The 25,143-nt window shown below is 39.0% G+C and overlaps 1 protein-coding gene across 1 annotated transcript in view; it reads left to right on the plus strand.

Moving 5' to 3' along the window:
• The window catches only part of LOC143803847 (uncharacterized), a 147,921-nt gene that overhangs the window by 97,873 nt on the left and 24,905 nt on the right, over positions 1 to 25,143 (plus strand). The window contains exons 47-76 of the mRNA XM_077281612.1: positions 918 to 1,168; positions 1,396 to 1,579; positions 1,690 to 1,894; positions 3,276 to 3,460; positions 3,794 to 3,863; positions 4,627 to 4,727; positions 5,519 to 5,559; positions 5,656 to 5,784; positions 5,889 to 5,987; positions 6,314 to 6,485; positions 6,848 to 7,098; positions 7,326 to 7,509; positions 7,620 to 7,824; positions 9,881 to 10,065; positions 10,400 to 10,469; positions 11,180 to 11,280; positions 12,124 to 12,164; positions 12,262 to 12,390; positions 12,494 to 12,592; positions 12,910 to 13,078; positions 13,444 to 13,694; positions 13,922 to 14,105; positions 14,214 to 14,418; positions 18,187 to 18,371; positions 19,926 to 19,995; positions 22,014 to 22,114; positions 22,692 to 22,732; positions 22,820 to 22,948; positions 23,047 to 23,145; positions 25,023 to 25,142. Of these exons, the coding sequence (XP_077137727.1) occupies positions 918 to 1,168; positions 1,396 to 1,579; positions 1,690 to 1,894; positions 3,276 to 3,460; positions 3,794 to 3,863; positions 4,627 to 4,727; positions 5,519 to 5,559; positions 5,656 to 5,784; positions 5,889 to 5,987; positions 6,314 to 6,485; positions 6,848 to 7,098; positions 7,326 to 7,509; positions 7,620 to 7,824; positions 9,881 to 10,065; positions 10,400 to 10,469; positions 11,180 to 11,280; positions 12,124 to 12,164; positions 12,262 to 12,390; positions 12,494 to 12,592; positions 12,910 to 13,078; positions 13,444 to 13,694; positions 13,922 to 14,105; positions 14,214 to 14,418; positions 18,187 to 18,371; positions 19,926 to 19,995; positions 22,014 to 22,114; positions 22,692 to 22,732; positions 22,820 to 22,948; positions 23,047 to 23,145; positions 25,023 to 25,142 (4,256 nt within the window). The remainder of the gene's footprint in view (positions 1 to 917; positions 1,169 to 1,395; positions 1,580 to 1,689; positions 1,895 to 3,275; positions 3,461 to 3,793; positions 3,864 to 4,626; positions 4,728 to 5,518; positions 5,560 to 5,655; positions 5,785 to 5,888; positions 5,988 to 6,313; positions 6,486 to 6,847; positions 7,099 to 7,325; positions 7,510 to 7,619; positions 7,825 to 9,880; positions 10,066 to 10,399; positions 10,470 to 11,179; positions 11,281 to 12,123; positions 12,165 to 12,261; positions 12,391 to 12,493; positions 12,593 to 12,909; positions 13,079 to 13,443; positions 13,695 to 13,921; positions 14,106 to 14,213; positions 14,419 to 18,186; positions 18,372 to 19,925; positions 19,996 to 22,013; positions 22,115 to 22,691; positions 22,733 to 22,819; positions 22,949 to 23,046; positions 23,146 to 25,022; position 25,143) is intronic.

The following is a 25,143-nucleotide window of genomic DNA, read 5'->3' on the forward strand; positions in this document are numbered from 1 at the left end:
ATTCCTAGACGTCTCGAGCCAGCCTAAGGAACTAACTACCCCTAGAGAGAAAGAAAGACCTCTCTTGCCTCCAGAGAAATAATCCCCAAAGATATAGAAGCCCCCAACAAATAATAACAGTGAGGTAAGAGGAAGGCACATACACAGGGGTGAAAGCAGATTCAGCAAATGAGGCCCACTAATACTAGATAGCAGAAAATAGAAAAGGGAATCTATGCGGTCAGTAAAAAACCCTTACAAAATATCCACTCTGAGATTTCAAGAACCCCCACACCAACTAACGGTGTGGGGGGAGAAACTCAGTCCCCTAGAGCAACCAGCAAGCGAAGAAATCACATTTTAGCGAGCTGGACTAAAAACATAATGAACACTGATAATCAAAAAATGATCAAACAAAAACTTAGCTTGTCTTGGAGAGACTGGGAGCAAGGTAGACACACGGAATCTGAAGAGCACTGAATACATTGATAGCAGGCAAGGAACTGAGTATCCAGGTGGGCTAAATAGAAAACCAACCAAGGATAACGAACCAGCTGATGAAGCCAACCTGCAGAAGGACAACACTACACAGTACCGCTTGTGACCACTAGAGGGAGCCCAGAAATAGAGTTCACAACAGTTTACGCTAGCAATCTAAGCGCTTTGAAGGGAACCATAATTACAATGTTATATCTGCTGTCAAATTCTTTTCTCTAATAACCTAACATCAAAATAGCCAAAGACTCAATGAAAGCCCCAAAATACCTTATTACTCCATGGTGAGAGGAGTTTAAGGTAAATTAGTATTAATAAAGTTGGGCGTCCAAAGACAATTAAATTATTTTATGTTTAAAAAAAAAAAAAAAACTCTGAGATTTTTTTAAGACATAAATGTTCAGTGATCTAAATCTGATTTCATTATTTTCTACTTCAAATAGGTGTGTGTAGCGGATGGGGTGACCCTCATTACATCACCTTTGATGGCACCTATTACACTTTCCTGGACAATTGTACATATGTTCTTGTGCAGCAGATTACTCCCAAATATGACAACTTCCGGGTCCTTGTTGACAACTACTTCTGTGATGCTGAAGATGGTTTGTCCTGTCCACAATCTATCTTGATTTACTACAAATCTTCTGAAATTGTATTGACACGTATGATGTACGAAGGAAAAATGAAAAACAGGGTAAGAAAACAAGTCGAAAGTCCTGATTCAAACTTTTCTACTCCACCAATTAACACTGCCAACTTCCAAAATCTCCAAGTCCATATGGCCTTTGAATTACTGTATGTACTATAAGCTATATTGGTTTCATATTCTCTGATGATGACCATTTTGTATATTTTGTTTCATCGTGACTACATTGACTGTTATCTATTTGCCACTGAACAATTTCCAACCATTGTCTACAGATTAGATGGAATAACGACTGGGTAACTCCAGGGTTCACCAAGGATGGCATTACTGTATCTAGTGCTGGCATTAACATGAATGTGGAGATCCCAGAAATTGATGCATTCATCTCATTCAGTGGAATGATCTTTGTTATTAATCTGCCATTCAGTAAATTTGGCTACAACACAGAAGGACAGTGTGGTATGTGGTATTTCAGATATTTTTACGATTTTTTTAGCTTTAGATATATATCTCCAATTAATCAGCAGGCATAAACATCAATACATATTTCACGTTGTGTTCCAACTTAGGTACTTGCTCGAACAACAGCACCGAAGACTGCAGATTGCCTGATGGTAAGATAGTGAAAGATTGCTCCAAGATGGCTAACTACTGGAAGGTCAATGTAACAGGCAAGCCATACTGTAATTCACCTCCAACAACTTCACCACCGACTCAACCTCCTCCACCTCCACCATGCCCACCATCAGAAGTTTGTGACATCATCTTAAGCGAGTAAGTTGGAATGTAATTGTTCAATAGATTTCATATCATACTGTGCATGTATAATAAAAATAATGCTCTTTTTGTGTTTCTTCAAACTTTTATTTAGGTATGAAAAATCCCCAAAAATTTTACATAAATGTCAATACTCTTGTCCACAGGTTGAGCCTGGTATTACAACCTAAAGAATAAAGATAATTTTTATTTTTATTTCATAAATTAAGAGCACCCATGAATGTAATCATTCTTGTGATTTATCTTATCAGTCAATTTTGCTTCTTTCACCTCATGGGACTGATCTTTCACTCTTAGTTCATGGATAATTCCTGTATTCAGTAAAGACAAGTTTTCATATTAATGAGACAGGAGATGACAGTTGCTGCTCATAACATTCTATGGAGAAGGAGAGGGAAGAAAAGGGAGGAGTTAAAGGCAGAAGTAGAAATTCTGCTGCAAGTTCTCCTGACAGTTGCACTTTAAGCAAAATGGTTTAGCAGCATTGCTAGTGTACATAATGGTTTATATACTATAATACATTTTCTCAAAGAGAAGGTGGGGGCGAGTTGATAACAGATTGGCTGCTGTGCTGTCCCGGACAGACAACAGCGGAGTGCAGGCTGGAGCAGATTCCAGTGGTAGATACATACGCGGATGGAATGTTGAAGTATGAACTGATCCAGGTCAACATGACGGAAGGGTTGGACTAGTACAACGACATCATGGCTGGGCAGACCATGCTGATATCTATGACAAGACAGCTTGAGAGGTCAAGAAAGATTGGGTCTATGAATATGAGTGTCTGGCAGGAGGCAGAGTTTACCGCAACAACAGCAGCAGCAGAAAAATTCACATTCATGACTATCCATAGGGTTTTGGCCATGCGAAACATGCATCAATCATGAAATTAATAAAACTGAAATATCCAGACTATGAAGTGACCTAGTCAGATGAAGGATACTAAATCTAGGAGCACATAGAGACTTGTCACTTATCACACATGTACTGAGGAGCTGTTTCTACAACCGTTGCTAACAAGGGGGCAGCGATGTATTAAATAACCAGCCAGAAGGATAAAGTAATTGTCCTCAAGGGACTGTAATCAGGTCCAGTGTGAAGATCACATGTGCCAGTGTACTGGGGGGTGTTGTCATTTATTAGAAAATATGTCACACCAAGCTTGTACTTTTCTTTTATTGCTTCACTGACTGCAGCTGACACAGGGTTGGAACCATCCCTCATACCAGTAATGACTGTCCTCCTTGTGTGTATTGCATAGAGTCCCTTGTTCCTGATAACTCCATGTCAGATTTTTGCCATTGCAGATTAAATACTATAATACTGGTATCTAGTAATATACATGTAATAATATATGTTGTTTCTTCTATTTATAAAGGGTGTTTGCTGATTGTCAAAAAATTATTGATCCAAATCATTACCATGAAGCCTGTGCCTTTGATGCGTGTCGTATGCGCAATAACTCCGAGCAAATAGTGTGTTCAAGTTTGGAAGCTTATGCCTCTTTGTGCATTGCCAATGGAATTTGTTTAGACTGGAGAAGCAAGACTAAAGGACATTGTCGTAAGTGTTTTTCAGTTTTTGCTTAATTTTGTATGATTTGCAACCACAGGGGAAGATCTATAAAAATCAGTTTAAAGGAATACATTTTTAGTCATTGCCCGACCAATGAGATTGTAGTTTTATTTGTTTTTCCCTTATTATAGTGTCTTATCACCTGAATTGGTTTCGATCACCAAATTCATGAGTTTTTATTTATACTGATATACGCTGTATTTCCATTATTGTGTCTTTGCTTACTTATAATACTGATAGCATGTTATATAATTGGTAATGTCAGTTGTTGTACATTGTAAAGATCATAATCTAATTTGCTCTTTTTTTTCTGAAATGTAGCATACAACTGTCCTGCTGGAAAGGTGTACAACCCTTGTGGACCAATGCATGTTAAGACCTGCGACAACAAGTAAGAATTCTTTAAAGCAAAAAAATCTTCATATATTATTTCTGCAAATATGAAATGAAAACTGATTAATGATTTAAATGAGTTAAGATTTTAGGGTTTGACCCATCATTTACCATCTTCTGAGTACATATGTCAGTCATTGAGGGCAATCCCCTGGTTGAAAAACTCCCTCTATTAAAGAGATGATTTGGGCCTTTAAAATTGATGGCCTATTATTAGGAAATGTCATCAATGTCTGATCGATGCTGGTGCGACACCCAGTATTCACACCAATTTGCTATTCCCAGTGTCGTCGGCAGCTTCATCAACCACACAATAGTCGCAGCTGGATACTGTTAATTAAACAAGGAACAGATGTGCATTATCCGGTGGTGGCCACTATTCCGTCAACGGAGGTGTGCTGAGCAATTGCGGCAGCCACTGACAATGGGAACAGCTGATTGGTTGGGGTATCGGGTGTCATACCCCCACCAATCAGAAATTGATGACCTATCCTAAGAACAGACCATTAATGCTAAAGTCCCTTTAACTAAACTTAGCTTCCACTTGCTTCACAATGGACACATCTTCGCCTAGCAATAACTGTAATAGCTGTGAATGACAAGGCAAGACTCACAGCAATGAAGAGATCTCCATGTTTGATTCAATGTGTAAATTATATTATCTTCATTGAACATCCCCTTTAAGACTGAGAGGACTGTTTAACAATTAGTAATATATGACACATATGTATTGTACACTTATAGTCTTACTGTTATTGCAGAGAAGTTCAGAACTCTAACAATGACCAAACCGAAGGCTGTTTCTGTCCTGATGGAACCATACAGATCAACTCTGTCACCGACGTCTGCGTTAACAGCTGCAGTATGTATCTACATATATAATCACTGAAATATTTTTTAAAAATTATTGGGATTGTTTTTTAAAATAATCCACATCTCTTCATTAACACAAATTCTGATGGTATACGTTGTGCGTGAATTAAGCTAAGGGTATGTTTTCACGTGGCGTATTTGCTGCGAATTGGATGCTGTGTACAGCCGCAGTGTCCAATCCGCAGCGTCCAGATCTTACAGCCTAGAGGAGGGGATTTTATGAAATCTATTCTCCACTATGCGTACAAAGATGCAGATGGCAAACCTGTGTATACGCACATGAGGTGCGTCTTTATAGACTGCAGCATGTCTATTTATCTTGTGGAGACGCACAGTCTCCGCAAGATAAACAGCACCGTTCTATGTATAGGATGCAGTGCTCCACATGTGTTCAATTAACACATGGGTAATCACCGTGCATGCAAAAGCTGGCAGCGCTTTGGACGAGGCGGGTGTCCGCTGCGTCCAAAGCACTCGGAAAACGCTATGTGGAAATATACCCTAGAACTATAAATGTTCTTTTGTAGCTCACATTGTGGATATAGGTAGTCATAGACCACAAAGACTTGGCTAGGAGAGTAAAATATTGAAAAGTACAGTGTATCTCAAATGGGAAAAAGGGTAAAGCACTAATTAAATTTCCAAAATATATATATGTATTCCTGACTGCGGAATTATCAGGTGGCCACACATAATTCTTCACAATAAATACATTCTTCATTTACCAAATAAATGCATTGTATATGTAATTCTAATAAACGTTTCGATCTTCTAAAACAGTTACAACGGAGGTCTGTGTGTACAATAACAACACATACAAAGTAAGTGCAAAAATCGAAACGTTTAACATCTGAAATGAAGGAATTATGTTATAGTTGGACAAAAATAAATTATTCTGTTTTTTGTTTTTTTTATAGCTTGGAACTAAAATTCCACAATCCGAAAATATATGCAAGGACTGTTCTTGTACATATGAGAAAGATCCAGAGACCTCACTATACCTAGTCTCATGTCAACCCATAGAATGCAACACGGAATGTGAACCGGTCAGTACCAAGAATACAAATGTCCTTATCTATTCACAGCTTAATTTACAAGGACATCATATTTACATGTATTTTATATTTACCAATTATTTTGCATCTTTTAGGGAATGGAACTCGTACATTCTGAAGGTGAATGCTGTGGCAAATGCATATCTGATTCTTGTATAATGAACGGCAAAGACAACTCAACAATCATTTTGAAGGTATTCTAATTCATAAATACTCCAAAACTAATGTCAGCTGTCTTATATGGACGTTATAAGGTTGCAAAACATTGAGACAAAGCACCTCTCTTCTTCATAATCTGTGTCTGGTAATGTCACTTGACCCTATTTAGGCAAAATTGTGAATACGAAACATAATAAATTGACAAGAGTGATGCTATTTTTCCCTAATTGCGGACAACTTCAAGAGTCCTTTACTTTTTTGGGGGGAATAATTATTGACGTCATTCTGTATTAATTTGACCTAATTGGATGCAACAGAACTATTCTAATTTTTCTGTTTCATTGTATTTTACATTATCTAGATTAATGAAACACTGATTATGAATGATACATGTACAAAAGCCGTATGCCATGGAGATAATGTTGTTACCCTTGAGTCAGCGACTTGTCCAGAACAAAAGCCACTGTCCTGTGCTAGTGGATTACCCCCTAAGATAATCGAAGATGGATGCTGTTCATATTATGAATGCGAATGTGAGTTTTACAAAATGCTCTTTTTTCATTCAAGTAATAATAATGATACGAAAAATTCATAAGACACTGTTTACACTAGCAATCTAGGCTCTTTGAAGGGAACCGTAATTGCAATGTTAGTTCTGCTTTTAATTTTTTTTTCTAATAACCGAACATCAAAATATCCAAAGACTCAATGAAAACTCAAAATACCTTATAACTCCCTGGAGAGAGGAGTTTAAGGTAAATTATTATTAATGAGTTTAAGCATCCAAAGCCAATTAGATTATTTTATTATTTTTTAATAAAGATCTGAGAGGATTTTATTAGACATAAAAGTTCAATGATCTAAATCTGATTTAATTCTTTTCGACTTCCAATAGGTGTGTGTAGCGGATGGGGTGACCCTCATTACATCACCTTTGATGGCACCTATTACACTTTCCTGGACAATTGTACATATGTTCTTGTGCAGCAGATTACTCCCAAATATGACAACTTCCGGGTCCTTGTTGACAACTACTTCTGTGATGCTGAAGATGGTTTGTCCTGTCCACAATCTATCTTGGTTTACTACAAATCTTCTGAAATTGTTTTGACACGTATGATGTACGAAGGAAAAATGCAAAACAGGGTAAGAAAACAAGTTGAAAGTCCTGATTCAAACTTTCCTACAAAACCAATTAATAATGCCAACTTCCAAAATCTCCAAGTCCATATGGCCTTTGAATTACTGTATGTACTATAAGCTATATTGGTTTCTTATTCTCTGATGATGACCATTTTGTCTATTTTGTTTCATCGTGACTACATTGACTGTTATCTATTTGCCACTGAACAATTTCCAACCATTGTCTACAGATTAGATTGAATAACAACTGGGTAACTCCAGGGTTCACCACGGATGGCATTACTGTATCTAGTACTGGCATTAACATGAATGTGGAGATCCCAGAAATTGGTGCATTCATCTCATTCAGTGGAATGATCTTTGTTATTAATCTGCCATTCAGTAAATTTGGCTACAACACAGAAGGACAGTGTGGTAGGTTATATTTGAGTACTTTTAAGTTTTTTTTTAGCTTTAGATATATATCTCCCAAAAAACAGCAGGCATTAATATTAACATATATTTCACGTTGTGTTCCAAATTAGGTACTTGCTCGAACAACAGCACCGAAGACTGCAGATTGCCAAGTGGTAAGATAGTGGAAGATTGCTCCCAGATGGCTAACTACTGGAAGGTCAATGTAACAGGCAAGCCATACTGTAATTCACCTCCAACAACTTCACCTCCGACTCAACCTCCTCCACCTCCACCATGCCCACCATCAGATGTTTGTGATATCATCTTAAGCGAGTAAGTTGGAATGTAATTGTTCAATATATTTCAATATCATACTGTACATGTATAATAAAAATAATGCTCTTTTTGCATTTCTTCAAACTTTTTGGGTAGGTATGAAAAATCCAATTTTTTTCATAAAATGGCTGAGCTGCATTGCTAATGTAGAAAATGGTTTATATACTATAATACATATGGTTGAAGGGAAGGTGGGGGCGGATTGATAGTGGATTGCTGCTGTGCTGTCCCAGACAGATGAAGGCAGAGCACAGGCTGGAGCAGATTCCAGTGGTAGATATAGATGCGGACTGGTTGTTCAAGTACGTACTGATGCAGGTCAACGTGAAGGAAGGTTTGGACTAGCACAAGGACATCATGGCTGTGCGGACCATACTGATATCTATGACAAGGCAGTTTCAGAGATCGATAAATATTGGGTCTATGAATGTATGTGTCTGGAAGGAGGCAGAATTGACCACAACAGCAGCAGCAGGAAAATACACATTTATGGCTACTCTTTAGGCTTTGGCAGGGCCAAACATGCATTGACTATGGTATTAATAAAACTGAGATATCCAGACTATGAAGTGATCTGGTCAGATGAAGGATATTAAATCCATTAGCACTCAGCGACTTGTCACTTATCACACATGTACTGAGGAGCTGTTTCTACAACCCTTGCTAACAAGGGGGCAGCGATGTATTAAATATCCAGCCAGAAAGATAAATTAATTGTCCCCAAGGGACTGAAACCAGGTCCGGTGTGAGGATCACATGTGCCAGTGTACTAGGTGGTGGTGTCATTTATTAGAAAACTAGATGGTAGCCCGATTCTAACGCATCGGGTATTCTAGAATATGTTGCCACATAGTATATAACACAGCTACGTAGTATATAGCACAGCCATGTAGTATTTAGCACAGCGACGTAGTGTATACCACAGCCTATGTAGTATATAGCACAGCTACCTAGTATATAATACAGCCCACGCAGTATTTAACACAGCCCACGCAGTATATAACACAGCCACATAGTTTATAGCACAGCCACTTAGTATATTGCCCAGCTACGTAGTATATAGCACAGGCTACGTAGTATATAGCACAATGACATAGTATATAACAAAGCCCACGCAGTATATAACATCCCACGTAGTATATAACACAGCCCACATAGTATATTGCACAGCCACATAGAGTATAACACACCCCACGTAGTATATAGCACAGCGATGTACTATATAACACAGCCCATGCAGTATATAACTCACGCCACACAGTACATAACACAGCCCACATAGTATGCAACACAGCCCACATAGTATATAGCAATGTGGGCACCATATCACTGTTAAAAAAGCAATTAAAATAAAAAGTAGTTATATACTCACCTTCAGGCGGCCCCCAGATCCAGCCCAGGCCTTTAGCGATGCTCCTCGCTACGCTCCATTCCCAGTAATGCCTTGCGGCAATAACTCGTGATGATGTAGCGGTCTCGCGAGACCACTACGTCATCATCTGGCGAGACCGATACGTGATCTCGAGTCATTGCCGCAATGCATTCTTGGGACTGGAGGGTCATGAGGAGCAGGAAAGGCTGCCGTGGATGGTGGGAGGTGAGAATATAATGCTTTTTGCATTTTTTTTGTTATTTTTAACACTATATGTTTTTACTATTGATGCTGCATAGGCAGCATCAATAGTAAAAAGTGAAGCAGTGTTTAAATCCCGCCCCAATATCACTGATTGGTCATGGCACGCCGGGAGTGACCAATTAACGACCCGGGATTTCCGATGTTCGGATGTTACAGACAAACAGACGGAAGTACCCCCTAGATAATTATATATATAGATACGTCATACTTTTCTTTTATTGCTTCACTGGCTGCAGCTGACACAGGGTTGGAACCACCCCTCATACCAGTAATGACTGTCGCCTTGTGTGTATTGCATAGAGTCCCTTGTTCCTTGCACCTCCATGTCTGATTTTTGTCATTGTAGAATAAATACTATAATACTGGTATCTAGTAATATACGTATAATAATATATGCATTTTCTTCTATTTTTAAAGGGTGTTTGCTGATTGTCACAATATTATTGATCGAAATAATTACCATGAAGCCTGTGCCTTTGATGCCTGTCGTATGCGCAATAACTCTGAGCAAATAGTGTGTTCCAGTTTGGAAGTTTATGCCTCTTTGTGTATTGCCAATGGAATTTGTGTAGACTGGAGAAACAAGACTAATGGACTTTGTCGTAAGTGTGTTTCAGGTTTTTTTTTTAATTTTATATGATATGCAACCACAAGGGGAGATCTATAAAAATCAGTTTAAAAGAAAAATTTTTTAGTCATTGTCCGACCAATGGAATTGTATTATTATTTGTTTTTTCCATTATTATAATGTGTTATCAACTGAATTGGTTTTTGATCACCAATTTCATGAGTTTTTCTTTGCACTGGTATATACTGTATCTCATATATTGTGTCTTTGCTTACTTATAATACTTATAGCATTTCATACAATTGGCAATGTCAGTTGTACGTTGTTAAAATTATAATCTAATTTGCTCTTTTTTTTCTGAAATATAGCATACAATTGCCCTGCTGGAAAGGTGTACAACCCTTGTGGACCAATGCATGTCAAGACCTGCGAAAACAAGTAAGAATTCTTTAAAGCAAAAAAATATCCATATATTATTTCTGAAAATATGAAATGAAAACGGATTCATTTGATCTGTATATGAGTTAAGATTTTAGAGATTGACTCATCACTTACCATCTTCTGAGTACATATGTGAGTCATTGAGGGCAATCCCCTGGTTGAAAACCTCCCTCTATTAAAAAGATGGTTCAGGCCTTTAAAATTGATGGCCTATTATTAGGATATGTTATCAATGTCTGATTGGTGGGGGTACGACACCCAATATCCACACCGATTGGCTGTTCCTGGTGTCGGCAGCAGCTATGCCAACTGCATAGTATTTGTGTCTGGGTACTGTAAATGAAACAGGGGACAGATGTGCATTATCTGGTGGTGGCCACTATTCTATTAATGGGGCTGTGCTGAGCAATTCTGGCAGCCACCGATAATGGGAACAACTATTCCTTTGGGGTATCGGGTGTCATAACCCCACCAAGCAGAAATTGATGGGGTTCACAATGTACGACTGGACACATCTTCGCCTAGCAATAACTGTAATAGCTGTGAATTACAAGGCAAGACTCACGGCAATGAATAGATCTCCATGTTTGATTCAATGTGTAAATGATATTATCTTCTTGGAAAATCCCCTTTAAGACTGAGAGGACTGATTAACAATTAGTAATATATGACACATATGTTCACTTATATTCTTACTGTTATTGCAGAGAAGTTCAGAACTCTAATAATGACCAAACTGAAGGCTGTTTCTGTCCTGAAGGAGCCATGCAGTACAACTCTGTCACCGACGTCTGCGTTAAGAGCTGCAGTATGTATCTACATATGCAAACACTGAAATATTTATTAAAAATTGTTGGGAAAAAACAGTTTTTAAATAATCCAGATCTATTCATTAACACATAGCGGCAGGCATACCAGGCAGCAGTATGGGAATCTATTGGTGATCTATAAGTGATTGTTCTGTCCCCATCATTATTCCTCAGCCAGTGGAAAGAGGCTGGGAAACAAGTGTTGAACGACTTCAATATTGTCGATCACACTCGTTTAGTGGCCTGAACTCAGCGCATGTAAATACAACAGAAATGCTTTTGTGTGATGTGCAATATACTACCATTTGGGGCCCCATTTTAAACTTTTGCCTAGGGCCCCATTTTGCCTAAAACCGGCCCTTTTCTTGCTCATATTGTGCATATAGGTAGTCATAGAGCTCAAAGACTTGGTTAGGAGAGTAAAATATTGAAAAATACAGTATATCTCAAATGGGAAAAAGGGTAAAGCACTAATTATATTTCCAAAATATATATTTATATACCTAACTGCAGACGTATCAGGCGGCCAAACAAAATTCTTCATAGCCTTAAAAATGCCTGGTTATAGCTGTAATTTTGTTTTCTGAATGTTATTATATGGAGTCCACCTAAAGCCCAAACTGCACAAACTATTAAAGTATATGCTCACGATAAAATTTCGCTACATATATGCTTAACATTTTTTAACAGCTGAATGTCAAAAAATGCCATAGATCACTAATGTTTTTGCCAGGTTTCTATATCTTATACTATTTTATTGGTGAATAAGCGCTTTTCTTTATATATTGAACTAAATGCATTGTATATATTATTCTAATAAACTTTTCGATTTTCTAAAACAGTTACAACGGAGGTCTGTGTGTACAATGAGAACACATACAAAGTGAGTGCAAAAATCAAAACTTTTAACATCTGAAATGAAAGAATAAAGTCATAATTGGACAAAAATAAATGATTCAGTTTTGTTATTCTTTTTATAGCTTGGAACTAAAATTCCACAATCCGAAAATGTATGCATGGACTGTTCTTGTACAAATGAGAAAGATCCAGAGACCTCACTATACCTAGTCTCATGTCAACCCATAGAATGCAACACGGAATGTGAACCGGTCAGTACCAAGAATACAAATGTCCTTATCTATTCACAGCTTATTTTACATGGGCATCATATTTAAATGTATTTTATATTTACCAGTTATTTTGCATTTTTAGGGAATGGAACTCGTACATTCTGAAGGTGAATGCTGTGGCAAATGCATATCTGATACTTGTATAATGAAAGGCAAAGACAACTCAACAATCATTTTGAAGGTATTCTATTTCATAAATACTCCAAAACTAATGTCAGCTGTCTTATATGGACTTTATAAGGTTACAAAACATTGAAACACAGCACCTCTCTTCTTCATAATCTGTGTCTGGTAATGTCACTTGACCCTATTTAGGCAAAATTGTAAATACGAGACATAATCCATTGACAAGAGTGATGCTATTTTTGCCTAATTGCAGACGTCAAGATTCCTTTTTTGAGGGTAGAATTGTTGACACCATTTGGTATTAATATGACTTAATTGGATGCAACAGAACTATTCTAATTTTTCTGTTTCATTGTATTTTACATTATCTAGATTAATGAAACACTGACTATGAATGACTGTACAAAGGCCGTATGCCGTGGAGATAATGTTGTTACCCTTGAGTCAGAGACTTGTCCAGAACAAAAGCCACTGTCCTGTGCTAGTGGATTACCCCCTAAGATAATCGAAGATGGATGCTGTTCATATAATGAATGCGAATGTGAGTTTTACAAAATGCTCATTTTCCGTTCAAGTAATAATAATGATAGGAAAATTTCATAAGAAGTTGTTCACGCTAGCAATTAAGGCTTTTTGAAGGGAACCATAATTGCAATGTTAGATCTTCTTTCAAATTATTTTTTGTAATAACCGAATATCAAAATAGCCAAAGACTCAATGAAAGCCCCAAAATATCTTATTACTCCCTGGTGAGAGGAGTTTCAGGTAAAATATTATTAATGAGGTTGAGCATCCAAAGCCAATTAGAATATTTTATGTTTTTCTTTAAAAAATATCTGAGATGTTTTATTAGACAAAAATATTCAATGATCTAAATCTGATTTCATTCTTTTCTACTTCCAATAGGTGTGTGTAGCGGATGGGGTGACCCTCATTACATCACCTTTGATGGCACCTATTACACTTTCCTGGACAAATGTACATATGTTCTTGTGCAGCAGATTACTCCCAAATATGACAACTTCCGGGTCCTTGTTGACAACTACTTCTGTGGTGCTGAAGATGGTTTGTCCTGTCCACAATCTATCTTGGTTTACTACAAATCTTCTGAAATTGTTTTGACACGTATGATGTACGAAGGAAAAATGCAAAACAGGGTAAGAAAACAAGTCGAAAGTCCTGATTCAAACTTTCCTACAAAACCAATTAACAATGCCAACTTCCAAAATCTCCAAGTCCATATGGCCTTTGAATTACTGTATGTACTATAAGCTATATTGGTTTCTTATTCTCTGATGATGACCATTTTGTCTATTTTGTTTCATCGTGACTGCACTGACTGTTATCTATTTGCCACTGAACAATTTCCAACCATTGTCTACAGATTAGATTGAATAATGACTGGGTAACTCCAGGGTTCACCAAGGATGGCATTACTGTATCTAGTGCTGGCATTAACATGAATGTGGAAATCCCAGAAATTGGTGCATTCATCTCATTCAGTGGAATGATCTTTGTTATTAATCTGCCATTCAGTAAATTTGGCTACAACACAGAAGGACAGTGTGGTACGTGATATTTGAGATACTTTTAAGTTTTTTTAGCTTTAGATGTATATCTCCAAAAAACAGCAGGCATTAACTTTAACATATATTTCACGCTGTGTTCCAACTTAGGTACTTGCTCGAACAACAGCACCGAAGACTGCAGATTGCCAAGTGGTAAGATAGTGGAAGATTGCTCCCAGATGGCTAACTACTGGAAGGTCAATGTAACAGGCCAGCCTTACTGTAATTCACCTCCAACAACTTCACCACCGACTCACTCTACTACACCTCCAACATGCCCACCATCAGATGTTTGTGATATCATCTTAAGCGAGTAAGTTGGAATGTAATTGTTCAATATATTTCATATCATACTGTGCATGCATAATAAAAAATAATGCTCTTTTTGAGTTTCTTCAAACTTTTCGGGTAGGTATGAAAAATCCAATATTTGTTTTCATAAACGTCAATACTCTAGTCCACAGGTAGAGCCTGGTATTACAACTTACAGAGTAAATATAATTTTACATTTTATTTGATAACTCAAGAGCACTCATGAATCTAACCATTCTTGTACTATATCTTACCAGAGTATTTTGCTTCTTTCACCTCATGGGACTGATCTTTCACTCTTAGTTCATGGATAATTTCTGTATTCAGAAAAAAAAAAGGCAGAAGCAGAAATTCTGCTGCAAGTTCACTTTAAGGAAAATGGCTGAGTTGCAATGCTAGTGTACATAATGGCTTATATACTACTAGATGGTGGCCTGATTCTAACAGATTGGGTATTCTAGAATATGTATGTAGTTTATTTCTGAAGATTTTAGAATAATACAATGAATACACAGAATTCGGCTGGCCGGGCGCGACCAATTAGCGAAGCGTGGTTCAAATCCCACGCCAAATCGCAGCTGGAGTGCACCTGTCGCTGATTGTTCGGGACCAGCCACGTAGTATATAGCACAGCCACGTAGTATGTAGCACAGCCACGTAGTATGTAGCACAGCCACGTAGTATATAGCAGCCCACATAGCATATAACACAGTCACGCAATATATAGCACAGCTCACATAGTATAAAACAGCCCACGCAGTATTTAACACATCCCACGTTGTCTATAACACAGTGCACATAGTGTATAACACAGCCACATAGTATATAGCACAGCCCACGTAGTATATTGCACAGCCACGTAGTATGTAGCCCAGCCCACGTAGTATATTGCACAGCCCACGTAGTATTTTGCCCAGCCAGGTAGAATATTGCACAGCCACTTAGCATATTGCACAGCCATGTAGTATATTGCACAGCTCATGCAGTATATTACACAGCCATGTAGTATGTTACACAGCCGATGTAGTTATAGCACAGCGACGTAGTATATAACAGCCCATGCAGTATATATCACAGCCCACATAGTGTATAACGCAGCCCACATAGTGTATAACACAGCCACGTAGCAAATAACACAGCCCATGTAGTATATTGCACAGCCACGTAGTATGTAGCACAGCCCACATAGTATATTGAACAGCCCAGATAGCATATTACACAGCCACGTAGTATATTGCACAGCCCACGTAGTATATTGCACGACCACATAGTATATTGCACAGCCACGTAGTATATTGCACAGCCCACCTAGTATATTGCACAGCCATGTAGAATATTGCACAGCCATGTAATATATTGCACAGTCACGTAGTATATTGCACAGCCCACGTAGAATATTGCACAGCCCACTTAGTACATTGCACAGCCACGTAGTATATAGCACAGCCACGTAGTATATTGCACAGCCCATGCAGTATATTACACAGCCCTTGTAGTATATAGCACAGCAACATTGTATATAACACAGCCCATGCAGTATATAACACAGCCACGTAGTCACACAGAGTATATAGCACAGCCAAGTAGTATATAGCACAGCCACATAGTATATTGCACAGCCACATAGTATATTGCACAGTCCACGTAGTATATTGCACAGTCCACGTAGTATATAGCACAGCCCACATAGTAATAACACAGCCACGTAGTATATTACACAGCCCACATAGTATATAGCACAGCCACATAGTATATTGCACAGCCGACACAGTATATAACACAGCCTCCGCAGTATATAGCACAGCCCACGCAGTATATTACAGCCATGTAATATATTACACAGCCAACGTAGTATATTGCATAGCTGACATAGTATATAACACAGCGACGTAGTATATAACACAGCTCATGCCGTATGTAACACAGCCCACGTAGTCCAACGTAGTATATAGCACAGCCAAGTAGTATATTGCACAGCCACGTAGTATATTGCACAGTCCACGTAGTATATAGCACAGCCCACGTAGTATATGGCACAGCCACATAGTATATTGCACAGCTGATGCAGTATATTACAGTGCCGACACAGTTTATAACACAGCCCACGCAGTATATAGCACATGCCACACAGTATATTTCACAGCCACGTGGTATATTATTATTATTATTATTGGTATATAGCACATAGCACAGCCACATATAATATTGCACAGTCGACGTACTATATAACACAGCCAACACAGTATATAACACTGCCCAAGTAGTATATAACACAGCCCACGCTGTATATAACACTGCCCACGTAGTATATAACACAGCCCACACAGTATATAGCAATGTGAGCACCATATCCCTGTTAAAAAACGAATTAAAATAAAAAATAGTTGTATACTCACCCTCCGATGGCCCCCGGATCCATCCCAGGCCTTTCCCGCTCCTCGCGCGCTGCTTCGGTCCCAAGCGGCAGTAACAGGTGATGATGTAGCGGTTATGCATTATAGTGACCAGAGAGGCGCGCGAGGAGCGGGAAAGGCCTGGGATGGACCCGGGGGCTGTCGGAGGGTGAGTATATAATGATTTTTTTTTATTATTATTTTTAACATTATATCTTTTTACTATTGATGCTGCATAGGCAGCATCAAGAATAAAAAGTTGGTCACACATAGGGTTAATGGCAGCGTTAACGGACTGCCTTACACCGCGTTATGCCACGGTGTAAGGCAGTCCTTTTAACGCTATGTGGGCGCTGACGTGGGGGGAGTATGAGGGGGCACTGACTGCAGGGGAGTAGGGAGTAGTCATTTCGCGGCCGGACTGTGCCAATCGCTGATTAGTTGTGGCCAGCTGGCTGCGACCAATCAGCGACACGGGATTTCCGTGACAGACAGACAGAAAGACAGAAAGACGGAAGTGACCCTTAGACAATTATATAATAGATAATACATTTGGTCAAAGGGAAGGTGGGGTGGGTAGATAGCGGGACAGACGATGGCAGAGGGCAGGCTGGAGCAGATTCAAGTGGTAGATATACATGTGGACGGGGTGTTCAAGTATGTACCGATCCAGGTCAATGTGACGTAAGAGTTTGACTAGTACAAGGACATCATAGCTGTGTGGACCACACTGATATCTATGACAAGGCAGTTTTAGAGATTGATAAAGGTTGGGTCTATGAATGTGAGTGTCTGGCAGGAGGTAGAATTTACCACAACATCAGGAAAATCCACATTTATGACTACTCATTGGGTTTTGGCGGTGCCAAACATGCATAGACCATGGAATTAATAAAATTGAAATATCCAGACTATGAAGTGACCTGGTCAGACGAAGGACACTAAATCCAGGAGCAAACAGCGACTTGTCACTTATCACACATGTACTGAGGAGCTGTTTCTACAACCCTTGCTCACAAGTGAGCAGTGTTGTATTAAATGACAAGCCAGAAGGATACATGATTTGTCCCAAGGGGATTGTAACCAGGTCAGGTGTGAGGATCACATGTGCCAATGTACTAGGTGGTAGTGTAATTCATCAGAAAATACATCACACCAATCTTGTATTTTTCTTTTATTGCTTCACTGCTTGCAGCTCACACAGGGGTATAACCACCCCTCACACCAGTAATGACTGTCGTCTTGTGTGTATTGCATAGAGTCCCTTGTTCTTGAAACCTCCATGTCTGATTTTTGCCATTGTGGATTAAATACTATAATACTGGTATCTAGTAATATACATATAATAATATATGTTGTTTCTTCTATTTATAAAGGGTGTTTGCTGATTGTCAAAACATTATTGATCCAAATCATTACCATGAAGCCTGTGCCTTTGATGCGTGTCGTATGCGCAATAACTCTGAGGAAATAGTGTGTTCCAGTTTGGAAGCTTATGCCTCTTTGTGCATTGCTAATGGAATTTGTGTAGACTGGAGAAGCAAGACTAAAGGAAATTGTCGTAAGTGTTTTTCAGTTTTTATTATTTTATATGATTTGCAACCACAGGGGAAGATCCATAAAAATCAGTTTTAAAGAAAATATTTTTAGTCATTGCCCGACCAATGATATTGTGCTTTTATTTGATTTTCCTTATTATAGTGCTTTATCAATAGTGTTGAGCGATACCGTCCGATACTTGAAAGTATCGGTATCGGAAAGTATCGGCCGATACCGGCAAAGTATCGGATCTAATCCGATACCGATACCCGATACCAATACAAGTCAATGGGACTCAAGTATCGGACGGTATCCCTGATGGTTCCCAGGGTCTGAAGGAGAGGAAACTCTCCTTCAGGCCCTGGGAACCATATTAATGTGTAAAATAAAGAATTAAAATAAAAAATATTGCTATACTCACCTCTCCGACGCAGCCTGGACCTCACCGAGGGAACCGGCAGCGTTCTTTGCTTAAAATGCGCGCTTTTACTTCCTTCCGTGACGTCACGGCTTGTGATTGGTCGCGTGCCGCCCATGTGGCCACGACGCGACCAATCACAGCAAGCCGTGACGTAATTTTCAGGTCCTCAATGCCTAATTCTAGGCATTCAGGAATTTAAAATTACGTTCCGGCTTGTGATTGGTCGCGTCGCGGTCACATGGGCGACGCGACCAATCACAAGCCGTGACGTCACGGGAGGCAGGAGACGCGCGCATTTTTAAAATTACGTCACGGCTTGTGATTGGTTGCGTGCCGCCCATGTGACCGCGACGCGACCAATCACAGCAAGCCATGACGTAATTTCAGGTCCTGATGCCTATTTCTGCATTGAGGACCTGAAATTACGTCACGGCTTGCTGTGATTGGTCGCGTCGCGGTCACATGGGCGGCACGCAACCAATCACAAGCCGTGACGTAATTTTAAAAATGCGCGCGTCTCCTGCCTCCCGTGACGTCACGGCTTGTGATTGGTCGCGTCGCCCATGTGACCGCGACGCGACCAATCACAAGCCGGAACGTAATTTTAAATTCCTGAATGCCTAGAATTAGGCATTGAGGACCTGAAAATTACGTCACGGCTTGCTGTGATTGGTCGCGTCGCGGCCACATGGGCAGCACGCGACCAATCACAAGCCGTGACGTCACGGAAGGAAGTAAAAGCGCGCATTTTAAGCAAAGAACGCTGCCGGTTCCCTCGGTAAGGTCCAGGCTGCGTCGGAGAGGTGAGTATAGCAATATTTTTTATTTTAATTCTTAATTTTACACATTAATGTTGTTTCGATACCGATACCCGATACCACAAAAGTATCGGATCTCGGTATCGGAATTCCGATACCCGCAAGTATCGTCCGATACCCGATACTTGCGGTATCGGAATGCTCAACACTATTTATCAACTGAATTGGTTTCGAGCTCGAATATTATGAGTTTTTCTTTCACTTTTGTATACTGTGACTCCTTTATTGTGTCTTTGCTTACTTATCATACTTATAGCATTTTGTATAATTGGCAATGTCAGTTGTTGTACGTTGTAAAGATTATATTCTTATTCGCTCTTATTTTTCTGAAATGTAGCATACAATTGCCCTGCTGGAAAGGTGTACAATCCTTGTGGGCCAATGCATGTCGAGACCTGCAACAACAAGTAAGAATTCTTTAAAGCAAAAGAATCTCCATATATTATTTTTGCAAATATGAAATGAAAACTGATTCATTTGATCTGTAAATGAGTTAAGATTTTAGAGATTGACTCATCACTTACCATATTCTGAGTACATATGTCAGTCATTGAGGGCAATCCCCTGGTTGAAAACTTCCCTCTATTAAAAAGATGGTTTAGGCCTTTAAAACTGATGGCCTATTTTTAGGATGTCATCAATGTCTGGGTTACGACACCCATTACCCACACCGATTGGCTGTTCCTGGTGTTGGCGGAAGCTACATCAACCGTATAGTAGTCGTGGCTGGGTACTGCATGTTTGCTCCATAGTTAATTAAACAGAGGATAGATGTGCATTATCCGGCGGTGGCCACTATTCCGTCAACGAAGCTGTGCTGAGCAATTCCAGCAGCCACCAACAATGTGAACAGCTGATTAGGTTAGGGTTCCGGGTGTGATACCCCCACCAATCAGAAATTGATGACCTATCCTAAGGACAAGCCAATAATGCTCACGTCCCTTTAACTAAATGTAGCTTCCCCTTGCTTCACAATGTATGACTGGACACAACTTCCCCTAGCAATAACTGTAATAGCTGTGAATTACAATGAAATGAAATGATTTCAATGTTTGATTCAATGTGTAAATTATATTATCTTCATGAGCATCCCCTATAACCCTGTACTGAGATCGGACAGGATAGTACATCTGATGTCAGTACCCACACTTTGATGTGGGCTCCGGCGGTCAGCCCGAATCAAAGCCGGGACATGTCAGCTGTTTTGAACAGTTGACATGTGCCCGCTATAGGTGCAGGTGGAATCGCGATCCATCCACGCCTATTAACTAGTTAAATGCCGCTGTCAAACACTGACAGCGGTATTTAACGCGCGCTTCTGGCCATCGGGCCGGAAATACGTGCACCGGTGACCCCGTCACATGATCAGGGGTCATCAGTTCATCAGTATAACAACCAGAGGTCTCCTTGAGACCTCTATGGTTGTTGTTGACTGATTGCTGTGAATGCCACCCTGTGGTCGGCCTCATAGCAATTGAGTAATTCTGCTACATAGAGGCGATCTGAGCATCGCCTGTATGTAGCAGAGCTTTTAAAGCTATGGCAGCTTCTAGCCACCCATGGAGGCTATTGAAGCATGCCAAAAGTTAAAGAAACATGTTTTTAAGTATATTAAAAAAATAAAAAAGCATAAAAACTCAAATCACCCCCCTTTCATCCCATTCAAAATAAAACAATTAAAAAAAATCAAACATACACATATTTGGTATCGCTGCATTAAGATTCATCCGATCTAGCAATAAAAAAAGGATTAATCTGATTGCTAAACGGCGTAGTGAGAAAAAAATCGAAATGCCTAAATTAAGTTTTTTTGGTCGCTGCGACATTGCATTAAAATGCAATAATGGGCGATCAAAAGAATGAATCTGCACAAATATAGAATAATTAAAAATGTCAGCTCAGCATGCAAAAAATAAGCTCTCACCCAACCTGAGATCACGAAAATTGGAGATGCTACGGGTCTCGGAAAATCTAGCATTTTTTTTCTAGCAAACTTTGGAATTTTTTTTTTCACCACTTAGATAAAAAAGAACTTAGACATGTTTGGTGTCTATGAGCTTGTAATGAACTGGAGAATCATAATAGCAGGTCAGTGTTAGCCAAAAAGTCAAACAAAAAAGTGTGGAATTGCACATTTTTTGCAATTTCACCACACTTGGAATTTTTATCCCATTTTCGAGTACACGACATGCTTAAACCAATGGTGTCGTTCAAAAGTACAAATTGTCCTGCAAAAAAATCAGTTCTTGCATAGCCATATTGATGGAAAAATAAAAAAGTTATGACTCTGGAAAGAAAGGGAGCGAAAAGCGAAAACACAAAGCCGAAAAAGCTCCAGTCATGAAGGGGTTAAGACTGAGAGGACTAATTAACAATTAGTAATATATGACACATATGTACATTTGTATTCTTACTGTCGTTGCAGAGAAGTTCAGAACTCTAAGAATGATAAAACTGAAGGCTGTTTCTGTCCTGAAGGAGCCATGCAGTACAACTCTGTCACCGACGTCTGCGTTAAGGACTGCAGTATGTATCTATGTACACAATCACTGAAATGTCTATTAAAAATTATTGGGAAAAAACAATTTTTAAATAATCCAGATCTATTTATTAACACATATTTTGATCTTATACGTTGTGAGTTAATTAAACAAAAACTATAAATGTACTTTTCTAGCTCATATTGTGCATATAGGTAGTCATAGACCACAAAGACTTCGCTAGGAGAGTAAAATATTGAAAAGTACAGTATATCTCAAATGGCAAAAAGGTTAGAGCACTAATTATATTTTCAAAATATGTATTTATATACCTGACTGCAGAGGTATCAGGCGGCCAAACATAATTCTTCATAGCCTTTAAATGCCTGGCTATAGCTGTAATTTTGTGCTCCGAATGTTATTATGTTACGATAAAAACTGAAAATAATATCAACATTTTTTAATAGCTGAATGTCAAAAAATACCATAGATCACTACATATTGTTTTTGCCAGGTTTCTATATCTTATACTATTTCATTGGTGAAGAAGCGCTTTTCTTTATATATTGAAATAAATGTATTGCATATATTAGTCTAATAAATGTTTCAATCTACTAAAACAGTTCCACCGGAGGTCTGTGTGTACAATGACAACACGTACAAAGTAAGTGCAAAAATCGAAACTTTTAACATCTGAAATGAAATAATAGTCATAGTTGGACAAAAATAAATGATTCTGGTTTTTTTGAAGGCTGGAACTAAAATTCCACAAGCCGAAAATGTATGCATGGACTGTTCTTGTACACATGAGAGAGACCCAGAGACCTTACTATACCAAGTCTCATGTCAACCCATAATATGCAACACGGAATGTGAGCCGGTCAGTACCAAGTATACAAATGTCAATTCACAGCTTATTTTACATGGGCATCATACTTAAATGTATTTTATATTTACCAATTATTTTGCATCTTTTAGGGAACAGAACTCGTACATTCTGAAGATGATTGCTGTGGCAAATGTATAGCTTATGCTTGTATAATGAGCGGCAAAGACAACTCAACAATCATTTTGAAGGTATTCTAATGCCATTACTAGAAGCAATTCACTGCATTAAGATTTGTTTTTGTATATAAAGAAAACTGTATAGATCCCAAAGTATCGGGGGGCGTCCCTCGTAGTAAATAGCATAACTGAACTATGATGGCACAGGGTCACCCACATAAAACCCAATGCTATCCAAACCAACCAGGATTCCTTGGTTTTAACCCTTAAAACCTTCAGTATTAGACTAGGTGCAGACAAATGTATTTTCTTTCATCCAATAAAATCGGGTTGATTATGCAAATCACGCTCTGATCAAACTCAAATCAGAGTTTGATCAGAGTGTCAGCATAGTGGGATCCAATTCTCTTAGATGAGGAGAAGATGAAGAAAACAAATCTGCATTTTCTCCATTCTGTCACTCTGTGGAAATCGGACTACACTCATTTGTTATGTGAGTAAAGTCTGATGTTTTCAGCAGACTCAGTGGCTTGTATGGCCGAGTGAGATCCAATATTGGATTAAACTCAGGCATGCAGCGATTTTTTTCCTTGGGTAGGCTTGGTTGTAGGAAGAGTTTTTGCTTGTGCACAGCCCCATAGACTAACACTGAGCCGAGTGCGATGTGATGTTTTGTCGGATCACATTCGGATCAAAAATACTTTCATTGGCACGAGCACTTAGAATTTAGTGACTCATAGTCAAACCAGTTTATTCTGGATAATGTTTATCATGAATTTATATAATGCATGATGAACATTATTATGATATATGCATAATGCATATATAATATAGAAAGACATACAAAAATTCCATACAATTCATCTAGAAGGTTGGCATCAGGGGTTTCCATACAGTCTACACTTCGGACTGCAAGACTCTTGTGTAAAATTCTAAATATCTTGCAATTGCCCCTGGCATGGTTTCCATGTCTTATCCTGATGAGAGCTGAAAAGTCTATAGTTAAAGGAGTTGTCCTGGACTTTAACATTGACTAACTATCCTTATAACAGATCATCAATGTCTGATCTGTGGGGGGGGCAACTCTGCACCCTCACCGATCATCGGCTTTCTGTGATGGCAGCAGCCGGAACGGTCCAGAAACAAGATGAACAACTCTATTGAAGGAATAGTGGATGTGGTCGCGTAATACACATCACATCCAATAAATTTGAATAGGGAGCAGATGTGCAGTACATACAGTAGACAGAGCTGTGCAGATCTATAACTGAGCAGTTCTGGTCACCGCTGGAACAGCTGATCGGCAGGGGAGCTGGGTGACACACCTCCATTGATTATACATTGATGAGCTATCCTAAGGATAGGCCATCAATATTAAAGTTCTGAGCAACCTCGTTAAGTCTATAATTGGTATGAAAGCCTTTCTACTTATACGTTGCAACTCTGCTATACATTTTTAAATCTATTCACTGCAGATGGCCACCAGAGCACAAAAAAAAATTATTTTGAAGGATTAACATATTAGTGACTTATCTATATTATTAGATTAGTGGGGATCCAGTACCCACACAATCACTTGAATGGGAAATAAACTGGAGTAATTGGTCTTCAGATCATTTATCCATCAAGTCTCAATGTCTCATGATCAAGTTGAAGGCCAATAAAAAAAAACCCAAGACTCGGAATTAGACGCTTAACAATGCATCAAGCTGTGGTTTTCCACTCTGTACACTGCCGCTATCTGGCTGCTGCTTGATCAGCTAGCATTTGAGTGCTAGGGGAGTCAGCTGCTCAGTCCTCCTCCGATTTCATATTGATGACATATTCCAGAGGAAAGATATAACTACATTAGTCCTACAGAACCCTTTATTTTTCTCTATTTTGTGCACACATTTGGATTTGTAAACTCTCATATCTGTATAATATCTCAATTTACTGTGTATCTACAGCCTGGTGAGACATGGAGCTCCCCTGATAAGCCATGTGAACACAATGAGTGCCACAGCATTGAGGATCAGTATGTGCCTGTTGAAGTCAGAACAGTTTGTGCCATCGAACAGTGTGAACAGG

This window comes from Ranitomeya variabilis, chromosome 2 (assembly GCF_051348905.1).
Source record: "Ranitomeya variabilis isolate aRanVar5 chromosome 2, aRanVar5.hap1, whole genome shotgun sequence".
Classification (NCBI taxonomy): domain Eukaryota; kingdom Metazoa; phylum Chordata; class Amphibia; order Anura; family Dendrobatidae; genus Ranitomeya; species Ranitomeya variabilis.